Genomic DNA, 27248 nt, shown 5'->3' on the forward strand with positions numbered 1-27248 from the left:
ACTCTCACTGGAACAACAGGGTTTTTGTGTTTTGGTGGGGGGGGGGGGGGGTGGTCTAGAGGTCCACTGGACCTCCAGGCCTTGTGTTTTGGGGTTGGGCTTAGGTTTGACAGGTCCAAGAGAAAATCCAGGATTTTGACAGCCCGGACGTGTCAAACAACTTCTGAGGGAGGATTGTTCCTTGGGCACATGTCCAGGCACAATTCTCCCGCAGAGCTAATAATGTGCTTAACTTTGTATGCTATTAGCCGTGATCCATATGGGCGTTAAAGCCCCGCACTGTTCCGGTGCTAATTTTAGAGCACCGTTTGGAACGATGTGGGGCTCCTGATCATCGGGGCATCAGTATTCATGTGGCTGAGGTTTGCAGTATTATGCTGAACAGATAAGCATGAGGGTTCATAGAAAGAGATACACAAATGCAAAAATGAGCAGAGAAGCAATAATCAAATGCAGCCGCTGCTAGAGGGCGAATGAAATCAGTTTTCTTTGGTTTTAGCTGAGACCAAATCTGTGGCTGAAACTTGTCATCTGGTTTCAGCCAAAGCCAAACCTGAAACTGGCGGATGTGACCTGTCCTGGACCAGCCCAGCCCCTGCCCCATTCCCTCCCTTGCGCAGTGAATGGGCCGCCACTTCCTTTTGTACACAGAACAAGCTGAACTGATCTTCTTTGCATAAAGAAATTTCACTGTAAAATATCCCCAAGAATTTAGATAAAAAGGGGGAAACCCCCCCCCCCCAAACCCTACAGCCTGCTTTTTCTGCCAGTCTCCTGCTAACTAATTTGCAGCAAATATTAAATAAAACAGGACAAGACCTGGATAACCAAGGCTTGTGATCAGAGTTTAGAGTTTAGGGATAAGCATCCAAACCTAATTTGTTCACAGAGGTATGTTTTCCACTACTTCAAGGGATTACTACATGGAGTTGGGGGGGGGGGCAGAGAGAGGAAGTGGCAGGGGATGACAGGCACGTTCAAGTATATTCATATGATGGACATGCCCCAAGATACAAAAGTTCAGGTCTCCAAATTCAGAGAAAGGTGTAGGCAATATTTACTGTCAAGATTCAGGCAAACTTTTTATTAGGGGCTGGCGAAAACGAGCAGAAACCCCCAAGCTTAGAACAATGGAAGTTGAGATTGGGATAAATTAACAGCTATGAGGTTTAAGAAATATAAATTGGAAAAGGAGTGTTTTGCTTTGTTGAAATCTTCAACAATGAATTGAGAGGATGAAGGATTCTTGGAAAAATTATGTTGTGCTCGATTGGCAAGTTCAAGTTGGTATACTATGATTAAAGAAAACAGAAAATCATATTTAAAATAAAAAATCCACTCTGGCATCAACAATCCCTCAATTTTAGGCTGATCTTTAGCACAAATTTACAAAATGGCTAAAAAGTCCAACCCAGGAGCTGCAAAGTTAATAGGTATTCATGGAATATCCTCAAAACCCAACTGAATTACAACTCTTTTGAGGTCAGGCACCATCCACCTCCCTGTTTCCTTATCCACCTCAATGTACAAGGTCACAAATTAACTAAATGAAATCTCCCCCCCCCCCCCCCCCCCCCCCCCGCCTCCTCTTACCTTGTCTCCTTCGGCAACATGGCAGATGACTTCTCCAGTGGACGGGTTAACTGTGGGGAAGGTTTTCTTGCCGACTGAATCATGCCATTCATTATTTATGAAAATCTGTAGGAGAGAAATATTTAGCACGTGAAAGATTTCTAACAAGTCTCTAAATAACGCTAATCAAGTCGGTCTTGGTTTTATTCCTTTGAACAAATGGAGTTCTCATCCCCGTTATTCTACAGAAAGGCAAGACTACCAGTTCCATGCAATGGAGTAAAACAAGACCCGGTTTGTTTATGTTTTATTACAAGGCTTAATAGACCACCAGAAATCACAAAGTACCAAAATGGTTAAATAAAAGTGCAAAAAATATTTTGTTAATTGTGCATCAAGATACACCACATCTCTCAGTCATGTGCAGACGTAAAAGTGAGCATATCGACTGGAGACAAAAGCAGAATCATTTACTGTACACCAAGGGTCACAACACTTCCAAACAGGAAATTTCATATGCGGACAAAAAGTACAGAAGCCCAGACCTCCGCATTCCACTCAGGACGAGTTACCAACGTGAACGGGTAGGACAGCTTATAGGGCATAAACTCATTGTAGACACATGCATGGTTTATCTAAAGTGGGTTCCCCCCCCCCACACACAACACACTAGCATATACGAGTTACCAACTCTGGAAATCAAAATTTTCTGATTTGAGAAAGTTTGTACTGGCAGTGTATGGAAAACCCAATTCAACCACTAACATGGAAAAGTACTTGTATCCCATGAGGGGGACCTTAGCATTCAAGCTTCCAAAATTACACTTTTAAGAGCTTCAGTGCCCTCTCTCTCTCTGCCCAATCTCTGTTCTAGCAAATCACTTCTGATAACAACCGTCTACCTTATACTGCAGGGCTGATCAGGCAGGTGGATAATGATGACACGTACAACAGAATTCTGCAAACAGTACAACTATGAACAAGTTCATGACAACCTAGGTTTTTCTGGACTTTAGCACACCGTTCTTGTACACAGAACCACACTTTTTAATCCTACGGAATTGTCAGACTAGACATCTTCTGAATTCAAAGTAAACCATGCAGGCATTATCAACATTCCTGTGTGTGGGAGTTGGGGTATAAATGGAGGTATCTTAGGAGTAAAGCTTGGACCTAGCACTGATTCAAATGACTTTTGGACCCTTACCCAGCAAGGGGAACATATGAAGGAGTGAAAGGTGATGGTGGTTGGGGAGGGGGGGGGGGAACGACAACGACAATGAAGACTTGATGGGGTGAAGTGGGCTTTAATAAGTTAGCTTCCAGAAGTTAAGTAATCGGGAGGAAAATGGCAAGCATTTTGTGTCTGCACCTAAATCTGTGTCTTTGCCACCACTGTGCAATAATATACTCATACCTTTAGGCAAAGCTTAAATTTAGCACAAGTAGCAGCACCCTCTACTTCCCAGCCCCTAAAATCACCCATAAAATGTACAAGTTTAAAGCACAGAGGAATTCTTGGCAAATTCTTATTTCTGGTGGATAAAATATAAGATGAAGGAACAAAAAAAAAAAAAGCACTAAGGGCCTCCGGAGCTAGGATAGCAATTCTTTATCCAAAGACCGGACATGGGCCGTGTTTCAGCATTCCTGCCTGTGTCAGGGCTTTGTTGTAAATATCTACAACATATACAAATCTACGTAAAATTAATAAAGAATTGCTATTTAACCCCGGAGGCCCTTAGAAGAACAACAACAAAAAAAAAAAAAGCACTATTTGATGCTTTTCTACTTTGGAATTCCCTCTCTCCTTTGCTTGATAAAATATCAGAAAACCTCAATATTTATAGCTTAAGGGGCCCTTTCACTAAGCTGTGGAAAAAAGTGGCTGATTTTCTTTTTTGTATTGGTGAAAAGGTGCTGATGTTGCCACTAGCAAGCATTAATAAAAAAAAAAAGTTATTATATATATATACATATATATATATATTACACACACACCGCACGAGCCCCTACTGCTACTCATTTTGTTGGCGGCAAGGGCTCAAATGGTAATCCTGTTAGCCAGTTGGTGCACAGTAATGTTAGCTGCACTGATTATCAGAGAGCACCTTTCAAATATTTGAAAGGTATTAATCCGCAAACGAATCTTTTCCGGAGATGGGAAGGCGGTAGAACGAGAGGACATGAAATGAGATTGAAGGGGGGCAGACTCAGGAAAGATGTCAGGAAGTATTTTTTCACGGAGAGGGTGGTGGACGCTTGGAATGCCCTCCCGCGGGAGGTGGTGGAGATGAAAACGGTAACGGAGTTCAAACATGTGTGGGATATGCATAGAGGAATCCTGTGCATAAGGAATGGATCCTCAGAAGCTTAGCTGAAATTGGGTGGCGGAGCAGGTGGGGGGAAGAGGGGGTGGTGGTTGGGAGGCGAGGATAGGGGAGGGCAGACTTATACGGTCTGTACCAGAGCCAGTGATGGGAGGCGGGAAATACTGCTGGGCAGACTTATATGGTCTGTGCCCTGAAAAGGACAGGTACAAATTCAAGGTAAGGTATACACATATGAGTTTGTCTTGGGCAGACTGGATGGACCATACAGGTCTTTTTCTGCCGTCATCTACTATGTTACTATGATTATCACAGAGCACCTCCCCCGACAAGACTCCTCCCAGAAAAAAACAAAACACACGGAGTCCTTTTACTAAGCTGCAGTTAAAAAAATAAAAAAATTTAAAAAAGGGCCCTGCAGTAGTGATATGGGCCGTTTTTGCCATGCGCCAGTGCACAGTAATTTAGCTGCATTGATTGCAGGAGCACCTCCCCCTGACAAGCCTCCTCCCAGAAACAAATATGAAACCAAGCTGCAGTATGACATGAGGACGGGGACAAACGATCCCCATATCATTCTGTACAAGGCTGCTAATGAATTGGACAATTATTTATGTCGAGTGATGCAGACGATATTTTCATTTTTTGGAGAAACAAGCAAAAAAAAGTGCTGGCCACAACTGGCAAAATTTGCATGGGGGATCCTGTGTATTTCTGCTAACCAGTATAAATTCTGAAAAGATATTTTCTATTGCAAGAAGAACTTTGGAAGACGGGAAAGCTAGACTGAATCCTGCAATTGTTGATGACGTGATTTTTTTAAATCTGTGGATGTTTCAAAAGGCATATTTCTCCTCTGCTAGGGCACACAGAGTAGGTTGTATTTTGTACCCCTGGACATTTTAACAGAGTAGATTCCTTGGGATAGTAGAAGTCAGCTATTGTTGAGGTTGGAAGGGTAGAGGGTGGTGGTTGGTGGGGTTATTATAGTTGCTCATTATTATTGTTTTCTTTTCTTACATTTGTACCCCGCGCTTTCCCACTCATGGCAGGCTCAATGCAGCTTACATGGGGCAATGGAGGGTTAAGTGACTTGCCCAGAGTCAGAAGGAGCTGCCTGTGCCTGAAGTGGGAATCGAACTCAGTTCCTCAGGACCAAAGTCCACCACCCTAACCACTAGGCCACTCTTCCACTGTTGCTACTATTTGAGATTCTACATGGATCACCAATGTGGCCGCACAGGCTTCTGCTTCTGTGAGTCTGACGTCCTGCACATACGTGCAGGACGTCAGACTCACAGAAACAGAAGCCTGCGCAGCCTTCTACATGGAATGTTGCTAGCAACATTCCATGTAGAATCTCCAATAGTAGCAACATTCCATGTAGAATCTCCAATAGTATCTATTTTATTTTTGTTACATTTGTACCCCGCGCTTTCCCACTCATGGCAGGCTCAATGCGGCTTACATGGGGCAATGGAGGGTTAAGTGACTTGCCCAGAATCACAAGGAGCTGCCTGTGCCCGGAATTGAACTCAGTTCCTCAGGACCAAAGTCCACCACCCTAATCACTAGGCCACTCCTCCACTGTTGCTACTATTTGAGATTCTACAGGGATCACCAATGTGGCCGCGCAGGCTTCTGCTTCTGTGAGTCTGACGTCCTGCACATACGTGCAGGATGTCAGACTCACAGAAACAGAAGCCTGCACAGCCTTCTACATGGAATGTTGCTAGCAACATTCCATGTAGAATCTCCATGTAGAATCTCCAATAGTAGCAACATTCCATGTAGAATCTCCAATAGTATCTACTTTATTTTTGTTACATTTGTACCCTGCGCTTTCCCACTCATGGCAGGCTCAATGCGGCTTACATGGGGCAATGGAGGGTTAAGTGACTTGCCCAAAGTCACAAGGAGCTGCCTGTGCCTGAAGTGGGAATCGAACTCAGTTCCTCAGGACCAAAGTCCACCACCCTAACCACTAGGCCACTCTGATTTATGAACAGCAGTTGCAAAGAATATTACTTTTTTTTATACTTTAATAAAAAGATTTAAATATAAGTGAGGCTTCTGCAGATGAGGCCAGAGCACGCGGAGATGGGAACAAACTTTGTCCCCGTGTCATTCTCTAAGCTGCACATCTAGTACAAGACTACACTCACTGAGGCTTACCAATAAAATGTCCCGACACACTTAACATAACTCACAAACAAAAAGAAAAATAACATATATATATATATACAAATACAATGACATCAGTGTGCTCTAGCCTCCCTGAACTCAGGTTAACTTTAAGCGGAGTTTATTTGACCTCAGAACAACAAAACTATCAAGAACTGTAGGGTTCAAAAGAGGACAGTTGCATATTTACTCAAGGGACTGGAAACCGCACCCAGATTCTGAAAAGCCTTAAAAGCACACCCCTTGTGTTATGTTCTCGATTAAGTATAATGAGCGAAGTGGAACAGAGACACAGTCATCCTAAAGGTACAAAACACTTATTCAACTTTGGACCTTTGCCAGCAGCAAATAAGTTATGGCCCTCTTACAATGGTAACGCTAGAGAGTTCAAGGTAATCGCACTAGTACAAAACCAAGAAAATCAGGAACTGCTCGTTGTGCTAATCCTCACTTGAGCAAACAGGAAAACTGCCATAAACACAAATATTATGTTACACATTTCTTGGGCGAGTGGCTTAGAAAAGATGGAGAATAATACAAAAATCCAGTCGGGCGCTTGGAGGTGTGTAAGAAGGTAACGAGTAACACCGGTAGTGCTGAACTGCTCCTGGTGGTGCCGCAGAAAAATAACACAGAGAGAAACAGGAAGAGCTGAAACTTAGGGCTGACTTCAAGATAAAAAGTAAATGAGCGAATTTTCACAAAGGAAAAAACGAGCACCACAGATTTTAAGCAGAACAAACATAAACCGCAGCTCGGGCGGCTGTTAAATGAGAAAGGCGTACAGCTATGGAAAACCCCTGAAACATGAGACTTGTCCTGGGCAACTGTTGTCTGTGCACCCGGTCTGTGTATGAAGCTGGGGCATATGCAAAGATGGAAACAGAGCAGTGGCCGGGGCAGCTGAAGAAAGTTTGCCGAAACTCAGATTTTGAAAAAACAATGAAAGACACCCTGAACTCTGGAGATCTTCAGGATACTTTGGCCTTGCTTGAACAGTGGGGTCCTGTAGGAACCCCAGCAATGCGATGTCCTCTCTGCTGATGTTACCCTTCTTGCCTCCCCCACCAGGGGCTGTGAACAGGGCCCTTGCAACTCCAGGCTTAGAAGACCTGAGCTAGGAACTGAATCAAGGGATCCTCCAAACATAACAATGCGCAGCACTGCATCTGAGCGTCAGGTCAGCTCTAGGAAAGGCCTTTTAAGCCAAGGCTGAATGGTCAATTGATAGATAGATAGATAGATAGATAGATAGATAGATAGATAGATAGATATTCCACTCCGGAATGTCTCCAACCTCATTCCCATTCCCCTCCTCTCCCCCTCTTCCCTCCCCTTCTCGTGCGCCCTATGGAATGCCCGATCTGTCTGCAACAAACTCTCCTTTACCCATGACCTCTTCATCTCCCATTCTCTCCAACTCCTCGCCCTAACTGAAACCTGGCTCACCCCTGATGACTCTGCCTCAGTCGCGGCCCTATGCTATGGAGGCTCTCTCTTCTCCCATTCTCCCCGCTCAGTTGGCCGCGGTGGCGGCGTCTGGTTACTACTTTCGCCCTCCTGCAGTTTTCAACCTCTCCTCCTACCGCAGTCTCACTGCTTCTCATCCTTTGAAGTTCACGCCATCCGTCTATTCTACCCGCTGCCACTCAGAGTTGCAGTCATTTACCACCCCCCTGATAAGTCCCTATCTTCCTTCCTTACCGACTTCGATGCCTGGCTCTCCGTTATTCTTGAGCCCTCATCCCCATCCCTCATTCTCGGAGACTTTAACATACTCGTTGATGACCAATCCGACCCTCACGCTTCTCAGTTCCTCACTCTAGCATCCTCCTTCAACCTCCAGCTATGCTCCACCACCCCTACTCACCGAGACGGCCATTGTCTTGACCTCGTCCTCTCCTCTACCTGCTCACCCTCTAATTTCTGCGCCTCAGCTCTTCCTCCCTCTGACCATCACCTGATCACCTTCACACTGCATCACCCTCCCCCGCAGTCCCGCCCAACACTAACCACTAATTCCAGGAATCTCCAGGCTGTCGACCCTCCCACCTTACCCTCCATTATCTCTAATCTCCTCCCTTCCATCATGTCCTCTGAGTCTGTCGACAAGGCCGTCTCCGCTTACAATGCCACTCTCTCCTCTGCTCTGGACACCCTTGCACCATCCATCTCCCGTCCCACAAGACGTACTAATCCTCAGCCCTGGCTGACCCCTTGCATCCGTTACCTTCGCTCCTGCGCCTGATCTGCTGAACGCCTGTGGAGGAAATCTCGTACCCATTCAGATTTCCTTCATTACAAATTCATGCTATCCTCCTTCCAGTCCTCCCTATTCCTTGCCAAACAGGACTATTACACCCAATTGACCAATTCTCTCCGCGCCAACCCTCGTCGTCTCTTCGCCACCCTTAATTCCCTCCTCAAAGTGCCCTCCGCTCCCACCCCCCCTCACTCTCACCTCAATCACTGGCTGACTACTTCCGCAACAAGGTGCAAAAGATCAACCTTGAGTTCACTACCAAGGCACCTCTTCCTCTTCATCCTTCAACCCTCTCCCTCAACCAACCAACCCAGGCCTCTTTCTCCTCCTTTCCTGATATCACCGAGGAGGAAACCGCCCTCCTTCTTTCCTCCTCGAAATACACCACTTGATCCTCTGATCCCATCCCCACCAACTTACTTAACACCATCTCTCATACTGTCACCCCCTCCATCTGTCATATCCTCAACCTCTCTCTTTCCACTGCAACTGTCCCTGACACCTTCAAGCACGCCGTAGTCACACTTCTCCTCAAAAAAACATCACTTGACCCTACCAGTCCCTCCAACTACCGCCCCATCTCCCTCCTACCCTTCCTCTCCAAAATACTTGAGCGTGCTGTTCACAGCCGCTGCCTTGATTTTCTCTCCTCTGCCATCCTCGATCCGCTTCAATCCGGTTTTCGCCCTCTACACTCAACAGAAACGGCACTCTCTAAAGTCTGTAATGACCTGTTCCTTGCCAAATCCAGAGGCCACTACTCCATCCTCATCCTCCTTGATCTATCCGCTGCTTTTGATACTGTCAATCATGATTTACTTCTTGCCACACTGTCCTCATTTGTGTTCCAGGTTTCTGTCCTCTCCTGGTTCTCCTCCTATCTCTCCCACCGCACCTTCAGAGTACACTCTCATGGATCTTCCTCCACCCCCATCCCGCTCTCTGTTGGAGTTCCCCAGGGATCTGTCCTTGGACCCCTTCTTTTTTCAATCTACACCTCTTCCCTGGGCTCACTGATCTCATCTCATGGTTTCCAGTATCATCTTTATGCTGATGACACCCAGCTATATCTCTCCACACCAGACATCACCGCGGAGACCCAGGCCAAGGTATCGGCCTGCTTATCCGACATTGCTGCATGGATGTCCAACCGCCACCTGAAACTGAACATGTCTAAGACCGAGCTTATCGTCTTTCCACCAAAACCCACTTCTCCTCTTCCTCCACTCTCTATCTCAGTTGATGGCACCCTCATCCTCCCCGTTTCATCTGCCCGCAACCTCGGAGTCATCTTCGACTCCTCCCTCTCCTTCTCTGTGCATATCCAGCAGATAGAAGCGACAGGACTTGGCTTTCTCTTTAACATCAGCAAAATTCGCCCTTTCCTCTCTGAGCACACCACCCGTACTCTCGTCCACGCTCTCATTACCTCTCGCCTTGACTACTGCAACCTACTCCTTACTGGCCTCCCACTTAGCCATCTATCCCCCCTTCAATCTGTTCAGAACTCTGCTGCACGCCTTATATTCCGCCTGAACCGATATACTCATATCACTCCTCTTCTCAGGTCACTTCACTGGCTTCCAATCAGATACCGCATACAGTTCAAGCTTCTCCTTCTTACCTACAAATGCACTCAGTCTGCAGCCCCTCATTACCTCTCTACCCTCATTTCCCCTTACGTTCCCGCCCGTAACCTCCGCTCACAGGACAAATCTCTCCTCTCAGTACCCTTCTCCACCACCGCCAACTCCAGGCTCCGCTCATTCTGCCTCGTCTCACCCTATGCTTGGAATCAACTTCCTGAGCCCTTACGCCAAGCCCCCTCCCTACCCATCTTCAAATCCTTGCTCAAAGCCCACCTCTTCAATGTTGCTTTCGGCACCTAACCTTTATACCTTTCAGGAAATCTAGACTGCCCCTATTTGACTGACTGTACATTTGTCCTTTAGATTGTAAGCTCCTTTGAGCAGGGACTGTCCTTCTATGTTAAACTGTACAGCGCTGCGTAACCCTAGTAGCACTTTAGAAATGTCAAGTAGTAGTAGTAGTGAGAGAGAGAGAGAGAGAGAGAGATGAACCAATTTTTGCATTGAAAGGATGCAATTCTGAGAAGCTTGGAACCCAATTCAGGGAGTAGGCTCATTTCTATATCTCAGCTGACAGATTTTAGCAACCTCCCCTCAAGAAGAACACAAAAGGAGCAGAGTTCTTAAGATTAGGGAGGTGGAGCCTTCTTCAAAAAGCATTTCCCTCCCCCTCCCATTTTATGCTTATGGAAACTAGACCAAGACCTATAGTTTACTTTTAATCCCATCTCCTTGTTTTTGGAAATTAACTGAATTGTAATTCAAACAATTAGCTAGCCTCAAAGATTAGCAGAATTATAAAAGATGCAAAAATGCGAAACCAAAACGATTAAGGGGATGGAACCCCTTTCAGATGAGGCAAAATTAAAGAAGTTAGGGCTCTTCAGTTTGAAGAAGACACAGCTGAGGGGAAATATAACAGAAGTCTAAAAAATCACGAGTGGAGTGGACAGGTAGAGGCTGACCAAATTTCAGTTTCGGGTTTGGCCACGTTTTGTTTTGGCTGAAAGTGTCAGTGCATTTTCAGCTGAAACTGAAAAATCCTCCTCCCCCCCCCCCCCCCCCATTTTGAAATTGGAACCAACCTAGGCAGAAGCAACTGGACATTTGAACTGACATAGGAAGCAACAATTTCAAAATGGCTGCCTCGAGGTTGGCCTGGGAAGTCGCACCAACCATTTTGGCTGCGCAGACAGCATGGGCAGGATCAAGTGAGGATTGCTCCCTGTCCTAAGAGGCCACTAGACCACAAAGACTTCTTAAGGTAGGCCTGGGGCACAACAGTTTTGGCCAAAACTGAGAAGCAAATTTTGTCCACCCACTATGGACGAAGACTAGGGGGACGTAACATAGTAGTACATTTTAAAAACAAAAGACTTTTTTTTTTTTTTTACTGAAAGCATAGTTAAGCTTTGGAACTCACTGCCAGAACAAATGGTAAAAGCATTTTGAGCACCTAAACTTAAAAACTTAATTGCCACCTAACTGCACACTATAAAAATGGGTTAACGCAGCTGGGTTTAAAAAAAAGGTTTGGATAAAGTTCTGGACAAAAAGTCCAAAAAGTGTCAAGGTAAACCTAAGGAAAGTCACTGCTTATCCCTAGGGGTAGGTAACATGTAATATTGCTACTTTTAGGAACTCTCTGGCTTGGCCTCTGCTGGAAGATGGATACTGCGCTAGACGGAACTTTGGCAATTAACGCTCAGACTGGATCCCACCTTTTAAAATTTAGCTCATCTCCAGAAAACATAGAAAGACAGAACAAGCTGTGACTTACCAATATCAGAAAACAATGGAAACAAGTGAGCTGAGGTTGGGAAGGACGTCAAGAATGACTGCAATAAATCTCTAGTCAAGAAATATCCTATCCCTGCTGAGAGGCCAAAAACCTTGAGAAATCTGAACAAGGCCAGCTGGCAACTCCAACTTCAGAGAAACAGCGATTCTCTGGCTCCTCATCTGACGCATGCCAGATGGGAAGGTGTGAGATCAAGTTCATTGGATGTGGTTTCCAACTTGATAAGGCATACAAATATTATTGATCAACATAATCTCATTTTCACTTGGCAATCTTTCTTATACCACCATGAAGGAGCAAGACCTAAGCCTGTCAGCTTTTAGCCCTGAAATCACAGCAGTAACTGTTTCAAATTGGAGCTATTCAGACAGCTACTGTGTTTATTAAAACATGATAGTCATGAGATCTGTGCACAACAGATACTTTCTTCTCTCAGATCCTTGGTTTCCTACACAGTTGTTTATCTGTCAAGAGGAAATTAAATATTACATATCCCCAAAGAGATACAGATAATTGTTATACGTAGCAGAAAATTGCTAGGCAACAACTTTAATGCTGTCAGAAAATAAAAGCCTCATTAATGCGCATTATCTTGCATGTTTTTGACACACAACAAACAGGACTTAATAAGGATCTGGGTTTTCTAACCCATTATAAACCATAAAGCTGTATTTCTCTGTTTATTACCCTCCTCTCACCTACCAACACCCATCCTGTTAGAATATCAATGAAATGCTTTGATGTCCCCATGCATACCCCCACCCTCCCACTCTGTCAGACTGTCAAAGTAATGCTTTGATGTTTCTCTCATATATACTATCTGCTACCACATTTGCTTATTTCCGATCTGACGAAGAAGGGCAACCTTCGAAAGCTAATCAAGAAATGTATTAAGTTATGTCCAATAAAAAAGGGATCATCTTATTTTCTTTTCCATGTTTTATTTTGTTTGATTTCTATAGATTCTACATGGAATGTTGCTATTCCACTAGCAACATTCCATGTAGAAGTCGGCCCTTGCGGATCACCAATGTGGCCGCACAGGCTTCTGCTTCTGTGAGTCTGACGTCCTGCACGTACGTGCAGAACGTCAGACTCATAGAAACAGAAGCCTGCGCAGCCTTGTACATGGAATGTTGCTAGTGGAATAGCAACATTCCATGTAGAATCTCCAATAGTAGCAACATTCCATGTAGAATCTCCAATGGTATCTATTTTACTGTCATAGTAATGCTTGAATGTTTTCACTTATATACACTGTCAGCTAGCACATTTGCTTATTTCCGATCTGAGGAAGAAGGGCAACCTTCGAAAGCTAATATATAAATACATAAGTAGTGCCATACTGGGAAAGACCAAAGGTCCATCTAGCCCAGCATCCTGTCACCGACAGTGGCCAATCCAGGTCAAGGGCACCTGGCACGCTCCCCAAACGTAAAAACATTCCAGACAAGTTATACCTAAAAATGCGGAATTTTTCCAAGTCCATTTAATAGCGGTCTATGGACTTGTCCTTTAGGAATCTATCTAACCCCTTTTTAAACTCCGTCAAGCTAACCGCCCGTACCACGTTCTCCGGCAACGAATTCCAGAGTCTAATTACACGTTGGGTGAAGAAAAATTTTCTCCGATTCGTTTTAAATTTACCACACTGTAGCTTCAACTCATGCCCTCTAGTCCTAGTATTTTTGGATAGCGTGAACAGTCGCTTCACATCCACCCGATCCATTCCACTCATTATTTTATACACTTCTATCATATCTCCCCTCAGCCGTCTCTTCTCCAAGCTGAAAAGCCCTAGCCTTCTCAGCCTCTCTTCATAGGAAAGTCGTCCCATCCCCACTATCATTTTCGTCGCCCTTCGCTGTACCTTTTCCAATTCTACTATATCTTTTTTGAGATACGGAGACCAGTACTGAACACAATACTCCAGGTGCGGTCGCACCATGGAGCGATACAACGGCATTATAACATCCGCACACCTGGACTCCATACCCTTCCTAATAACACCCAACATTCTATTCGCTTTCCTAGCCGCAGCAGCACACTGCTATGTCCAATAAAAAAGGGATCATCTTATTTTCTTTTCCATGTTTTATTTTGTTTGATTTCTATTGATAATCTTGCATGTATATCAACTATATTAAGAAAAACACACTTATGGAGGTTTTTGTGCCAATGACGACAGCAAGCGCTCCACGTAGTTGGAAGGACATTGGGCCCAAGATAGAGGAGTCTGTTGAGGCTTTTCTTCCATTGATCTGTAAGAGTTTATAAGTGGTAATAATATCACAATAGAGAATTCAGAATTGAATGAGGGTATCTACAGTTGATATACTTTAGGAATATCATTATCCTCTGTGGCTCCTTGATTTGATCATAGCATTATCTTGCATGACCAGACTGTGCTAATGGAAGGTAATCCTTCGGCATTGATGTAGAAGCTCTCTGTCGCACAATGCAAGTACCTAATAATAATAACGCATAAGCAGTAAAATTGAGAGACGGAGATCACCCACCATACTGCGGTTTATTAATGAGGTTCATTCTTGTTATAGGACCTATTCAGAAACTTTACCTTTGCCAGTATCCCTTGGTAAAATTTACTGCCACTAATCTGTCCTATAAAAAGAACTCTGGGGTCAGCAACTACTGCCGAAGTGCAAACTAAAGAGCTGCCCGGGAACGGAGTTAGTAGGAATCCTGCAGTTCCCATGGATTCCCATGAGGATCCCCTCCAGGTCCACGGGGATGGGTGCAGGTTCTGCGGGGTGTCGTGCCAGGCCAGCCTACCTATCCTTTCCTTGTGCCATGGCAATTATAATAGCAGTAAAGAAATTCATGGCTATGGTCGATAGCAATGAAAGACCCATAAGCACCGAGACGGGAACTTATCTATATGGGCCACTGTTAAAAGTTGGGTTATTTTACCACAAGTAGGGTTACTTTAATACAGGGGACAGGCAGGGATGGAGGAGGTTCCAGTAGGGATGGGTGAAATTTCTGTCCCTGTGCAACTCTCTAGTACAAACCACACGAGGGACTCCTCCACATATACAGAGGTGAAATGCGAGCTTGGTATATGAAGCTTGCACCATGACTACAACTGTAACAAAGATTTGTACAACACGGAAGATGGAAGAGAAGATCGTTGCTCAACGTCCTCGGATGAGCATTATGTAAATGTAAATCTAACAAGTATTGCAAATAGTTAGGTAACATAACATAACATAGTAGATGACAGCAGAAAAAGACCTGCACAGTCCATCCAGTCTGCCCAACAAGATAAACTCATATGTGCTACTTTTTCTGTATACCCTACTTTGATTTGTACCTGTCCTCTTCAGGGCACAGACCGTATAAGTCTGCCCAGCACTATCCCCGCCTCCCAACCACCAGCCCCGTCTCCCACCACCGGCTCTGGCACAGACCGTATAAGTCTAAAAGACCAAATAAAATTTGATAAACAAGTACTCATAGCTTAAAGGTAATGCTTGCATTTATTGGAAGCCAATGCCGTTTGATTAAAAGAAAAGCCGACTTGGTGAGATCAAGGGGCTTTACATGCAAGACAAGACGCAGTTTTTTTGATGAGAGACTTTTAGGCTTGTTTAGCGTTACAGTAATCAAATTTGGACAGAACTAAAGATTGAACCAAAGAGCAAAAAAGAGAGTTTGAAAAGACTGAGGCCTATCACCACACATACAAGGGACTGATGAAGCTTCCCCAGTGGGGGCTCCTGCCAGGACAGGCCCCAACTAGAGAAACTGAGGGGGCATTACACTTGGTATATACAGCAGGAACAGGACAGGAGCAACAGAATTGTTTCTGGCCCTCAGATTATGTGAATAAACTGGGAAGGGTTTGTTTTTTTGTTTTTTTCATCCAGTAGTGGCTTGAAAAGCAGTAACACCAGTGCTCCTCCTCCTGCTCTCCTCTGGGCCAGACCAAATGATTAAAGAGATGAGAATGAGGATACACATCTGTTTTTTTAAACAGACCCTCTCACTTATTACAAAACATACACAAACAGTAACATAATCTTGTACAAACTAAAAAAAACAAACTAGTGTTCTGTTCAATTTAATGTACAATATACATAAAATCCATGTCAAATGTGTATAAATGTATAGAACAAAATATATATAGCCAGACTATTTAAAAAAAAAAAAAAAAAAAACCACACACACACCACACAGGAGAAAGCAACATCATCGGAGGGTTATGGACATTTAATGGCTTAGTTCTGCTGGGGCCATTAATAAATTTTAGAGTTTACTCCCCTTCATTTGTTAGGCAAAGTCATTGTTTACCTTCCTCAGACCTTTATGTTCCATGTCTGCATGAAAACGACTAGAGAAGTTTCAACATCAAGCCTCTGGTGCTCTCAGTTGAGCCGTGCTAGAAGATTGCTGGCTAAGACGGCATCGGCACGCTCCGATTTAGATGACGAGGATCCCGCGCTGAGTGGAGCAAGTGATGACGAGGTGACAAAGCAGGATATAGCACCCTATTAATAAATCTGGTCCCATGCTGGATTGTGTCTTAGAGAGTGCAGACAGTCTAATACAGGGTGAGAAGCTTTGTTTTATTTTATTTTACTGATGGGGCGATAAGACACGAATTCTTGGAACACTATCAAAAAACTGTACCAGGAGGATGATGATGCAAAGGAGGATATTAGGAGTTATTTGGAGCGAATTCAGTTGTTACTTGAGGCCCCCAATCACCTTTCAAGAGGTGGAGTGGGTCATTCATCAGCTTAAGAGTGGCAAGTCTCCAGGGGGTTTATGCCTAAATTCTATTTATTTATTTAAAACTTTACATTCCACTCTATCCATAGTCTTCTAGGTGGAGCACAACAAACACAGGCATAATAAGAAGATCTAATACATAACTAAGCCATTAACATAAACAAGACAAATACAGTTCATAATTTAAATAAAAGAGTAAATACAGCTAAGCCCCCACCACAAAGACCCCCCTCAGTAAACATCAGTCTACACTGTATGACTGATGAAACAAATTTTTCTAGTTGAGGTGGGCGCCCTATAATGAAGAGTCAGGAATGGCTTAGTGTCGGGTAATTCCTTGTAACATAGTAGATGACGGCAGAAAAAGACCTGCACGGTCCATCCAGTCTGCCCAACAAGATAAACTCATATGTGCTCCTTTTTGTGTATACCTTACCTTGATTTGTACCTGTCGTCTTCAGGGCACAGACCGTATAAGTCTGCCCCGCACTATCCCCGCCTCCCAACCACCAGCCCCACCTCCCACCCACCGGCTCTGGCACAGACCGTATAAGTCTGCCCAGCACTATCCCCACCTCCCCAGCCCTGCCTCCCAACCCCGGCTCTGGCACAGACCGTACAAGTCTGTCCAGCACTATCCCCGCCTCCCAACCACCAGTCCCGCTTCCCACCACCGGCTCTGGCACAGACCGTGTAAGTCTGCCTAGCCCTATCCCCGCCTCCCAACCTCCAGCCCCGCCTCCCGATCTTGACTAAGCTTCTGAGGATCCATTCCTTCGGCACAGGATTCCTTTATGCTTACCCCACGCATGTTTGAATTCCGTTACCGTTTTCTAGTCATCTAGTATGAGGGAAGCATGTTTTACAGTTGTACTTGAACCAAGGAAGGACCCCTCAGTCTGCCGGTCACACTGCCCCATTTCACTGCTCAATAAAGATATTAAATTAGTAGCAAAGATCCTAGTTCAGCAGCTTTCGGGGAGGTTACCCACTTTGATGCACGCTGATCAGTCCGGTTGTGTGTTCAAATGTCAGGTGGCGGATAATATCCAGCGCACCTTGAATGTGACTTGGGGGGGGGGGGGGGGTGGGCACGGCCGTCTCGGTCAAAACTGATGTTAGTGGTGACAGATGCTGAAAAGGCTTTCAACCAGGTTATAGGGGACCACCTTTGCCCTTGGGTGCGGAAACTATGTGAATTGCCTTCAGCTAGGGTTAAAAAGCATCTTTTCCTATTCAGAGGGGTATGAGGCAGGGGTGCCCATTGTCACATCTGATCTTCGCTTTGTCTATTAAAACCATTGGTTCACAGTATACAGGCTCAGGCGGATGTTAGCGGCTACCGGGTGGGCAATTATGAACACAAAATGGTGCTTTTTGCAGACGACATTTTTGTTATAGGTGGCATCCCCTCGCTTCACGCTACCAGTAATTCTTGAACTGTGGGAGTATGGCAAGATAGTGGAGTTTCAAGTGAATTTGGATAAGAAGGAACTCATGGGAATTACCACTGGGGAGGAAGAGGAGGAATTCTTGAAGCAGGCCTTTCCCTTTAAGTGGGCAAAAGCGGGCTTTCGCTACCTTGGGGTGCAGATTACTCAAGAGCTGGGACACTTATTCCATGAACTATACAAAGCTAAAATCAATAGAATTAAGGCTGATCTGAGTAGATGGCAGGGTATCTGGCTTTCCTGGTGGGACCATATAGTCGTAATCAAAATGAACATTTTACCCTGTCTTGTTCCTGTTCCAGATTTTGTCTCTGGCAGCTCTGGGGGCAGTTTCGGATCACCTCCAGGGGTTAATAGATTTATTTAGGGTGGGGGCTCGCCTAGGATGTCTCGCTCCATTCCGTAACAGTGGACAGACTTGGGAGGGCTGGTGGTTCTCAATTTATCCTGCTATTATGCTGCTTCTCAATTGCGGCAATTATTGGAATGGGAAATTAACCCAGAGAAAGCTAGGATCCAGCTGGAACAAGATTTCTTTGCTGCTTTCCCTTTAAAAGGAGTGGCCTAGAGGTTAGAGCACCAGTGTTGACAACCAGAGGAGGCTGGTTTAATTCCCACTGCTGCTCCTTGTGATCTAGGGCAAATCATTTAACCCTCCATTGCCTCATGTACAAAATTAGACTGTGAGTCCTCCAGGGCCAGGGAAATACCCAGCGTACCTGAATGTAACTCACCTTGAGCTACTACTGGAAAAGGTGTGAGCAAAATCTAGATAAATAAATAAAAAACAGCGAGGAGAGCTGTAAGGCAGGATATTACTAATCCCTTTATGAAGCATCTTTTGGGGCTGTGGATATGGGTGCGGACACATTTTGGATGGGTGGAGACGGCTTCTTCCCTGGCTCCAATTATATACGAGCCATCTTCTGTGGTGGAATGAGGAGGTTTTTCTCTCCCCCCCCCCCCCCCCCGTTGGGAGCGCAAGGGGTTAATTAGGTTTTGGCAGCTGTTAGATGTGAGGGAAATGTGCTCTTTTTATAGTTTACTATGACTTGCTAGACCGCTCTAGCTGGCAAGACTGTATGTCAGACAGGAAAGTTTAATAGTCACATGGTGGGGTGGGGGGGGGGGGGGGGGAAGAAGAAAACCCAGCTGATTTCTGGTCGCTTGAATGCCTGTTTAAAAAGCCAAGTCTTTAAAGACAAAAAAATGTTTTAAGGAAGATTCAGAGAGAGGATGGAGGTTATTCCAAATGTGAGGGGCAAGAAAGGAATGAAGTAGTCAAGCGGGCAGGGACAGACCGAGTGGTCTGGGCCCCCCACCCAGCCAATGCCCAACACCCCCCACCCACCCCTGCTTGGCCAAGTCCTACCTGAGGGATCCTGGTAGTCTGGTAGCCTCTGTGGGGAGGCATGTTCTTTCCTGCCTGCTGCGCTGAGTGGAGGAGAGGCCTAGTGGTTAGGGTGGTGGACTTTGGTCCTGGGGAACTGAGGAACTGAGTTCGATTCCCACTTCAGGCACAGGCAGCTCCTTGTGACTCTGGGCAAGTCACTTAACCCTCCATTGCCCCATGTAAGCCGCATTGAGCCTGCCATGAGTGGGAAAGCGCGGGGTACAAATGTAACAAAAATAAAATAGATACTATTGGAGATTCTACATGGAATGTTGCTACTATTGGAGATTCTACATGGAATGTTGCTATTCCACTAGCAACATTCCATGTAGAAGGCTGCGCAGGCTTCTGTTTCTGTGAGTCTGACGTCCTGCACGTACATTGGTGATCCATGTAGAATCTGAAATAGTAGCAACAGTGGAGGAGTGGCCTAGTGGTTAGGGTGGTGGACTTTGGTCCTGGGGAACTGAGGAACTGAGTTCGATTCCCACTTCAGGCACAGGCAGCTCCTTGTGACTCTGGGCAAGTCACTTAACCCTCCATTGCCCCATGTAAGCCGCATTGAGCCTGCCATGAGTGGGAAAGCGCAGGGTACAAATGTAACGGAAAAAAAAAATAGAAGCAATCCTTGCTGGAATCTAATGAATATACAATTTAACAGTGATCAAAATAGCATTTAATAATAGTTTATAAAAAATAAAATGTTGTTAAGAGTATCATTTCAGGGCTAAAAATGCCTGAAGAGAAATTTATGCTTTTTTTTTTGTTGTTGTTGTTCAGCCAAATTGTAATTTTCAGTGTGTCACACACATGGAACACTGTGTCATATGCGTGACAATCGAAGAAAGGCTGAGAACCACCTGTTATGGAGGGATCCTTTTGCTAAGGCATACTAACAGATTTAGTATGCACTAAATGCCATGTAGCACATTATATTCCTACTGGTAAAAAAGGCCCATTTCTGTAGGCAAGGAAACGGGCCTTAGGCAGGCAATTCCCCCCCCCCCCCCCGTGCTACGGCCCCCTTGAACCCCCCCTTCCGTGAACCTGTCGTCCCCCCCCCCCCGTGCCAGTGAAAACTGCCGCCACCGCCGCCGTTGTTGTGCTACCTTCCCTTCCCGTAGGTTCTTCAATCATCTTCTTAGAAAGTTTAACTCCGTGCGTCTGACGTCAGACGCACGGAGTTAAACTTTCTAAGAAGATGATTGAAGAACCTACGGGAAGGGAAGGTAGCACAACAACAGCGGCTGCGGTGGCGGCAGTTTTCGGCGTTCCGGGGGGGGGGATCGACAGGTTCGCGGGAGGGGGTGGGTTTCGAGGGGGCCATAGCGCGGGAGGGGGGTGACAGTTGATTCCGAGGCAGTAGGAGGAGTAGGAAAACACGCGCAGCGTGTTTCCCTACTCCTCCCCTTGCCTTGGAATCAGCTGTGTTGACATCAGTGACGTCCGTGCGTGTCTGCCTCGCAGACCACTTGCAGCCAGGGAGCCACGGTCCCAAGCATAGAACGTTGGAGGTGAGAATTATTATATAGGATAGGTTACATGACATTTAATGCATACTAAACTTTAGCGCGTATTAGCAAACGGACCCCTACATTTGAAAATTAATATACTCGCCTGTGTACCCACAATTCACAGGCCATAGCCATTATACGAAAAAAAAAATAATACAATTCATGAACCAAGACATATTTGCAAATGGCGACCAATTCAAGCAGCACAAAGCCTTAGCTATTTGGTAAATAGGATTAAACCGGTTTTCACTGTGGAGTTTACTATGCTAAAGAAACAAAGAGCAAAGGTTTTCCTTTACCAAATCAGAGGACTCGACAGATTTGTGTCTCTGCCAATTAAACACACCTTAAAGCTGAAAACAACTTACTAGTGAAATGAGGAAGTCTTAAGGTGTTCTTTTAAAAGTAAAAGTTGGCCTTAGCCTACCCTTATGCAGGTTTTCCCATGCGCCGAGGCCATTTTTACTGCATCCAGAAAACAGCCAATTTTCTGTTTTTCAATTAATGGCCATTCGGTAATGTTAGAAACTGCAAAATAAACAAGGAAAAAAAGAATCCAAAAAATGTCTAACCATAGTTAAGCCCTGCTCCTCTCAGCTATTAGCTGGGAGCTTCTTGAGGCTTTTTCCTCCCTTTCTATAATCTATCTCACTGCTTACAAACAAACATTTAAAGAATCTTTTTCATTCGTTCATGTTGCCATTAGTGTACAGCCATTAAAAAAACTATACCACGAGAGCTGTTACCAACACCTATTTTGTGGGCGGTAAGGGCTCCCACAGTAATCCTGAGCTGATCGATTAGCACGCGGTATTGTGGATGCGCCGATTAGTACTGGAACACCCACTCTCTGCCCCCATGTCTGTTATCATTTCACCTTAGTAATGCCCTGAATGTCTGTTCTGATAAGATTGTAAGCTCTGTCAAGCAGGGACTCTCTCTTCATGTTCAAGTGTACAATATAGAGACCTGGGGTTTGTGGGATTCCCGTGGGGACGGACGCAGTTCCTGCTGGGTTCCCGTGGGGACGGAAGCAGTTCCTGTGGGGACGGAAGCAGTTCCTGTGGGGTTCCCGTAGAAGTGTATGCTGCACTTGCGCCAGCCTCTCACCTACCGAGTACCAGGTCCTTTGAGTGCTTTCTCCTCCTTGCTTTAACAGCACAGATGTGGAAAGTCTCCATTAAGGAGGTGGTAGAGACACAAATGGTGATGAAATTCAAAAAGGCATGGGATGAACACAGAGGATCTCTAATTAGAAAATGGAAGTTATAAAAAACCTAAACTTAAATGGCTGCATGTGTGTGGATGTGTCGCAAGACACTTAGATGGTGACTGTGGTGTGATGGAACTAGGACCGATACCAGGAGACCTGTATGGTCTGTGTCTCATATATGGCAATCTGGTTTAGGATGGGCTGGAAAGGGTTTAGACAGCAATTTTAGGACTAGAACATGAGGACAGTGCTGGACAGACTTTTACAGTCTGTCCCCCGCAAATGAGAAGATGAACAGGCTGGATTGGGCTTCGACAGCAACTCCAGCAGTTGGAAAATAAGGATAGAGCCAGGCAGACTTCTATGGTCTATGTCCCAGAAATGCCAAAGAAAGACCATAATCAAGTATATAATATCACATTCATTGTTGATTTAATCATGAATTGATAATGATTGTGACTATTGGGCAGACTGGATGGACCGATCCGGATTTTATCTGCTGTCATTTACTATCAGGCTTATTTTCGAAAGAGAGGGCGCCCATCATTCGACACAAATCGCAAGATGGGCGTCCTTCTCCCAGGGTTGCCCAAATCGGCATAATCGAAAGCAGATTTTGGGCGTCCTCAACTGCTTTCCGTCGCGGGAATGACCAAAGTTCCCGGGGACGTGTCGGAAGCATAGCAAAGGCGGGACTGGGGCATACTTAATACATGGCCGTCCTCGGCCGATAATGGAAAAAAGAAGGGCGTCCTTGACAAGCACTTGGCCGACTTTACTTGGTCCATTTTTTCTTGCGACCAAGCCTCAAAAAGGTGCCCGAACTCACCAGATGACCACCGGAAGGAATCAGGGATGACCTCCCCTTACTCCCCCAGTGGTCACTAACCCCCTCCCACCCTAAACAAAAACAAGCCATTAAAAATATTTTTTGCCAGCCTCAAATGTCATACCCAGCTCCCTGACAGCAGTATGCAGGTCCCTGGAACAGTTTTAGTGGGTGCAGTGCACTTCAAGCAGGTGGACCTAGACCCATCCCCCCCCCCCACCTTACACTTGTGGTGGTAAATGTGAGCCCTTCAAAACCCACCACATACCCACTGTACCCACATCTAGGTGACCCCCTTCATCCCTTACGGCTATAGTAGTGTTGTACAGTTGTGGGGAGTGTGGCTCAGCACACAAGGTAAGGGAGCTATGCACCTGGGAGCAATTTGTGAAGTCCACTGCAGTGCCCCCTAGGGTGCCCAGTTGGTGTCATGGCATGTGAGGGGGACCAGTGCACTACAAATGCTGGCTCCTCCCATGACCAAATGGCTTGGATTTGGTCGTTTGAGATGGGCAGCCTCGGTTTTGATTATTGCTGAAAACCAGGGACGACCATCTCTAAGGTCGACCTAAATGTTACGATTTGGGCGTCCCCGACCGTATTATCGAAACAAAAGATGGACGCCCGTCTTGTTTCGATAATACGGGTTTCCCCGCCCCTTCCCGAGGACGTCCTGCAAGGATGCCCTCAGGAAAAGTTGGGCGCCCCATTCGATTATGCCCCTCCACGTTACTATAAATCCTCTCTACTCCCGGGCTGATGTGCAGACCTCAGCTCTGACATAGGCGCACGACCATCAGATGTCACCTGACCAACTGGCACGTGCATGTGGCGATCTCTTAGAACACAGTGCCAGTGAATCAGAGAAGTCTTACATGTGAGCACCAGAGTGTTCCAATGTCCGTTCCTTCCTTGTCTGCAGTGCTGTGGCTCAAACCCAGAGAAAGACAGAGAGCCGACAGGAATGTGGGACTGGGTGAGAACAGGTTAACTTCTTGCAGGGCTGGGTGGGGATGGGTTAGATTTCTGTCCCCGTGCAACTCTCTAGTACAATACTGCGTATGTCTGGTAGCACTGTAGAAATGATAAGTAGTAGTAGTGCTTGGGATTCTGCACGGAATCTTGCTACTCTTTGGGATTCTGCACGGAATCTCGCTACTCTTTGCCCCTTATTTGTCCTGATTAGATTGTAAGCTCTGTTAAGCAGGGACTGTCTCCATGTTCCAAGTGTACAGTGCTGCGTACATCATAGTGCTTTAGAAACGATAAGCAGTAGTAGTAGCCGTAGACACGCCCCTCCACACAAAACTATTTTTAAATCATGCAGATTAGCACATGCCAATTGGGAACTTACCACAGGCCACCTGAGCGTATCCCACAGTAAGCGCGCGCTAGTGTTTGCTGCTGCTTAGTACAAGGACCCTAAAGGAGCTAAAAGCAGGGGCCTCAAAGCAAAGCAACCTCTCTCTAGTGAGCCATTATAACAAACACATTATTCAACTGTACAAAAAAAACCCATCTAAATTAGAATTGCACAGATATATTATTATCATCCTATTGACATGTATGCTTTCAGACTGTCATGTCACCAGGCGTCTGGGTTGCTAAATTCCCTCCTCCCCCCCCTCGCAGCAGGCACCGAATTTGGGGGAGAGAGGAAGAAGGCTTAGTAAATTGCCCCCCCCCCCCCCCCCTAGTTCTACAATATGAGGACGAGCTCCAAAAACGTCGCATTTCAAAGGCTAACCCTGCTAATTTTAGAAGAACTTAATTTTTTTTTTTTTACCAGCAGAGTCAATAGGGCATAATTCATGCTCTGAAAAAGAAACGTGTGGACTTTCACTTCTCACCCTGGCATGAGAATATGGCGTACAATTTATCAGACGTTTACTAAACACCACCCCCAGCCTCTCACCAGAGAAACAGTCCGAACAAGCACTTTCTTTTCCAGATTCTCCAATGCAAGAAGCGTTTTGTTTTGTTTTTTAGGCGTCTGTACCTCCGTTTAACGGTTACCTACCTTGTTATACTGAATGTCCGGCTGAGGATTAGGAACAGGAATAGCTGCAGCCGAGAATCTACAGTGGATCGGATAAGACAAGCGAGAGACCCTGGAGCACAAATTCCCTACAACCGTCCGGAGCATCTTTAAGGCGAAAGCTAGCGTCCACGACAAAGAAAGAAAGAAAGAAGGAATCGAACTAATCTGAAATCTACCCCAAGAACTAAAATCAAGCACTTCCCTAACCTCCCCCTACTTCTGCAAACAAGACTCAGCTGCAGAAGCCCCGCCCACTCCGCTGCCAATCACACTAATACAAGAGGAGGAACCCAATCAGGTGGCGTCATGGTCGGCCCAGACCCAATGGGAAATTGGGGTGGGGTCAGGGGTGCAGAAGTGGAGTTTTAGGGGTATATATTAGCGGTTGGGAAAGGGATAGAGAGATGATGGCCTGTGTCTTATCTGTTTGTCTGCTTAGTGTTGTCATCTTGGCCGAAAAAAAACAGCAGCGGTTCCTCTTGTAGCCTGCCAGCTCTCAGGACTTTATCTCCTTTCCTTTAACCCTAAAAAGCGTATGGTGTTTCAAGATGCAGACCAGTGGTTCCCAAACTTTTTCAGTTCAGGGCACCCTTCCTGTCCGAGCAATTTTTCGTGGCACCCCTTCCACATGTCTCCATCTTTTTCTCTGCACAAATACGACAATGCTAGGGTGTCCCTATAATATAACCAGCCCCTCCAAATGACACACTACGATTTAGTGGCGTAGCCAAGGGTGGGCCCAGGCCCATCCAGTAGCAGCACACCTATGATGTGGCTGGCAGGCATTCTTCCCAAGCCCCCACCAGCCGAAAACTCCCAACAATTGTCCCTCCTGCATACCTTGTAAATAGATCTTCACCTGCAGCAAGTAGCGACTGATACATGCTTTAGGGCCAACATGAGCAGTGTGTATTAGTTGCTGCTCGCTGCCGGTGAAAATCTATTTAAACGGTAATGGGGGGGGGAATTTTGAGAGACCCAGTGGCGTACCTAGGGGGGGCGGTGGGTGCGGTCCGCCCCGGGTGCACACCGCTGGGGAGGTGCCGCGCGCCTGTCTGCTACGTTCATTCTGTGCTCCCTCTGCCCCGGAACAGGAAGTAACGGGGGGTTCTTTCGCCGGGGGGGGGGGGGTTGCGCTGCACCCGGGGGGGTGGGGCACATTGGCAATCCGCCCCGGGTGTCAGCCCTCCTAGCAACGCCACTGGAGAGACCATATGGTATGCAGGCAAGAGAGGGAGAGACCAAGTCACTTGTGGGAAAAGGTGGAGTTCTGCCCACCCATCTTGGGCCCAGGCCCACCCAAAATTGGGTGTCTGGCTACGCCCCTGAAATGACTACTCTACCTATGAAACGTTATTCCGTTATTATACTTCCTCTTTTTACATCTGTATGCTGCACAAACCAGCATGTTTAAAAATATAAGTGAGATTAAATAAAAAAAAATGCAACCAACCATAAAGAACGGCAGCTTGGATGCAGCAACTCATAGGTTTGCTTTCTTTGTTTTGAATGGGAAGGGAGAGAGAGACTGACTGGCTTCAACCTTTTTCACTTCATCCCGTCTCCTGTTTTCATGCAACCTTGTTGGCAGTCCCCTCTGCGAGTCCCGAAGGCTGTCTGCTCCCTGTCCTCAGTGGACGCAACAACAACAAAAAGACAAGCGCAGAGCCGCAGCAGCCTTTAGGGATTCGCTGTTTGGCTCTGCTGGTCCTCTGCCCCCACTGACGTCAACTTCCAGTTCCGGACCGGCAGAACTGACAGTACATGCTTGAAGGCTGCTGCAGCCCTGTGCTTGCTTTTTTTTTTTTTTTCTGCCACTGCTGTCTGCAGTACCAGTTCAAGCAGGAGGTCGGGATTTGCCACGGCACCCCAGAGAGTTTGCTGCTGCGCACCAGGGTGCCGGGACCCACAGTTTGGGAAACGCTGATGTAGACGTACTGCTTAGACACACACAAGTGGCAGTCCTTGCAGTGGCGTTCCTAGGGGGGCTGACACCCGGGGCAGATCGCCAATGCGCCCCGCCCCCCCCCCCCCGGGTGCAGCGCCCCCCCCCCCAGATGCAGGGTGACCACCACCCCCCGGCGAAAGGACACCCTCCATGTGAAAGAACCCCCCCGGGTGCACACCACTGGGGGGGGGGGTGCCGCGCGCACCTGTCCTTCGTTCCATGCTCCCTCTGCCCGGGGCAGAGGGAGCATGCAACGAATGAAGGACAGGTGCGCGCGGCACCCCCCAGCGGCGTGCACCCGGGGCGGAACGCACCCACCGCCCCCCCCTAGGAACGCCACTGAGTCCTTGCTTTGTAGAGGCTAC

General features: G+C 46.3%; 1 protein-coding gene across 1 annotated transcript in view; it reads right to left on the minus strand.

Moving 5' to 3' along the window:
• The window catches only part of LOC115479717 (aldehyde dehydrogenase, mitochondrial), a 59392-nt gene extending 34217 nt beyond the window's left edge, over positions 1–25175 (minus strand). The window contains exons 1-2 of the mRNA XM_030217852.1: positions 24915–25175; positions 1594–1698 (exon numbers count right to left, since the gene is read on the minus strand). Of these exons, the coding sequence (XP_030073712.1) occupies positions 1594–1698; positions 24915–25040 (231 nt within the window). The 5' untranslated portion in view covers positions 25041–25175. The remainder of the gene's footprint in view (positions 1–1593; positions 1699–24914) is intronic.
• Between the last annotated feature and the right edge of the window lie 2073 nt (positions 25176–27248).

Source organism: Microcaecilia unicolor, chromosome 11 (assembly GCF_901765095.1).
Source record: "Microcaecilia unicolor chromosome 11, aMicUni1.1, whole genome shotgun sequence".
Taxonomy (NCBI): domain Eukaryota; kingdom Metazoa; phylum Chordata; class Amphibia; order Gymnophiona; family Siphonopidae; genus Microcaecilia; species Microcaecilia unicolor.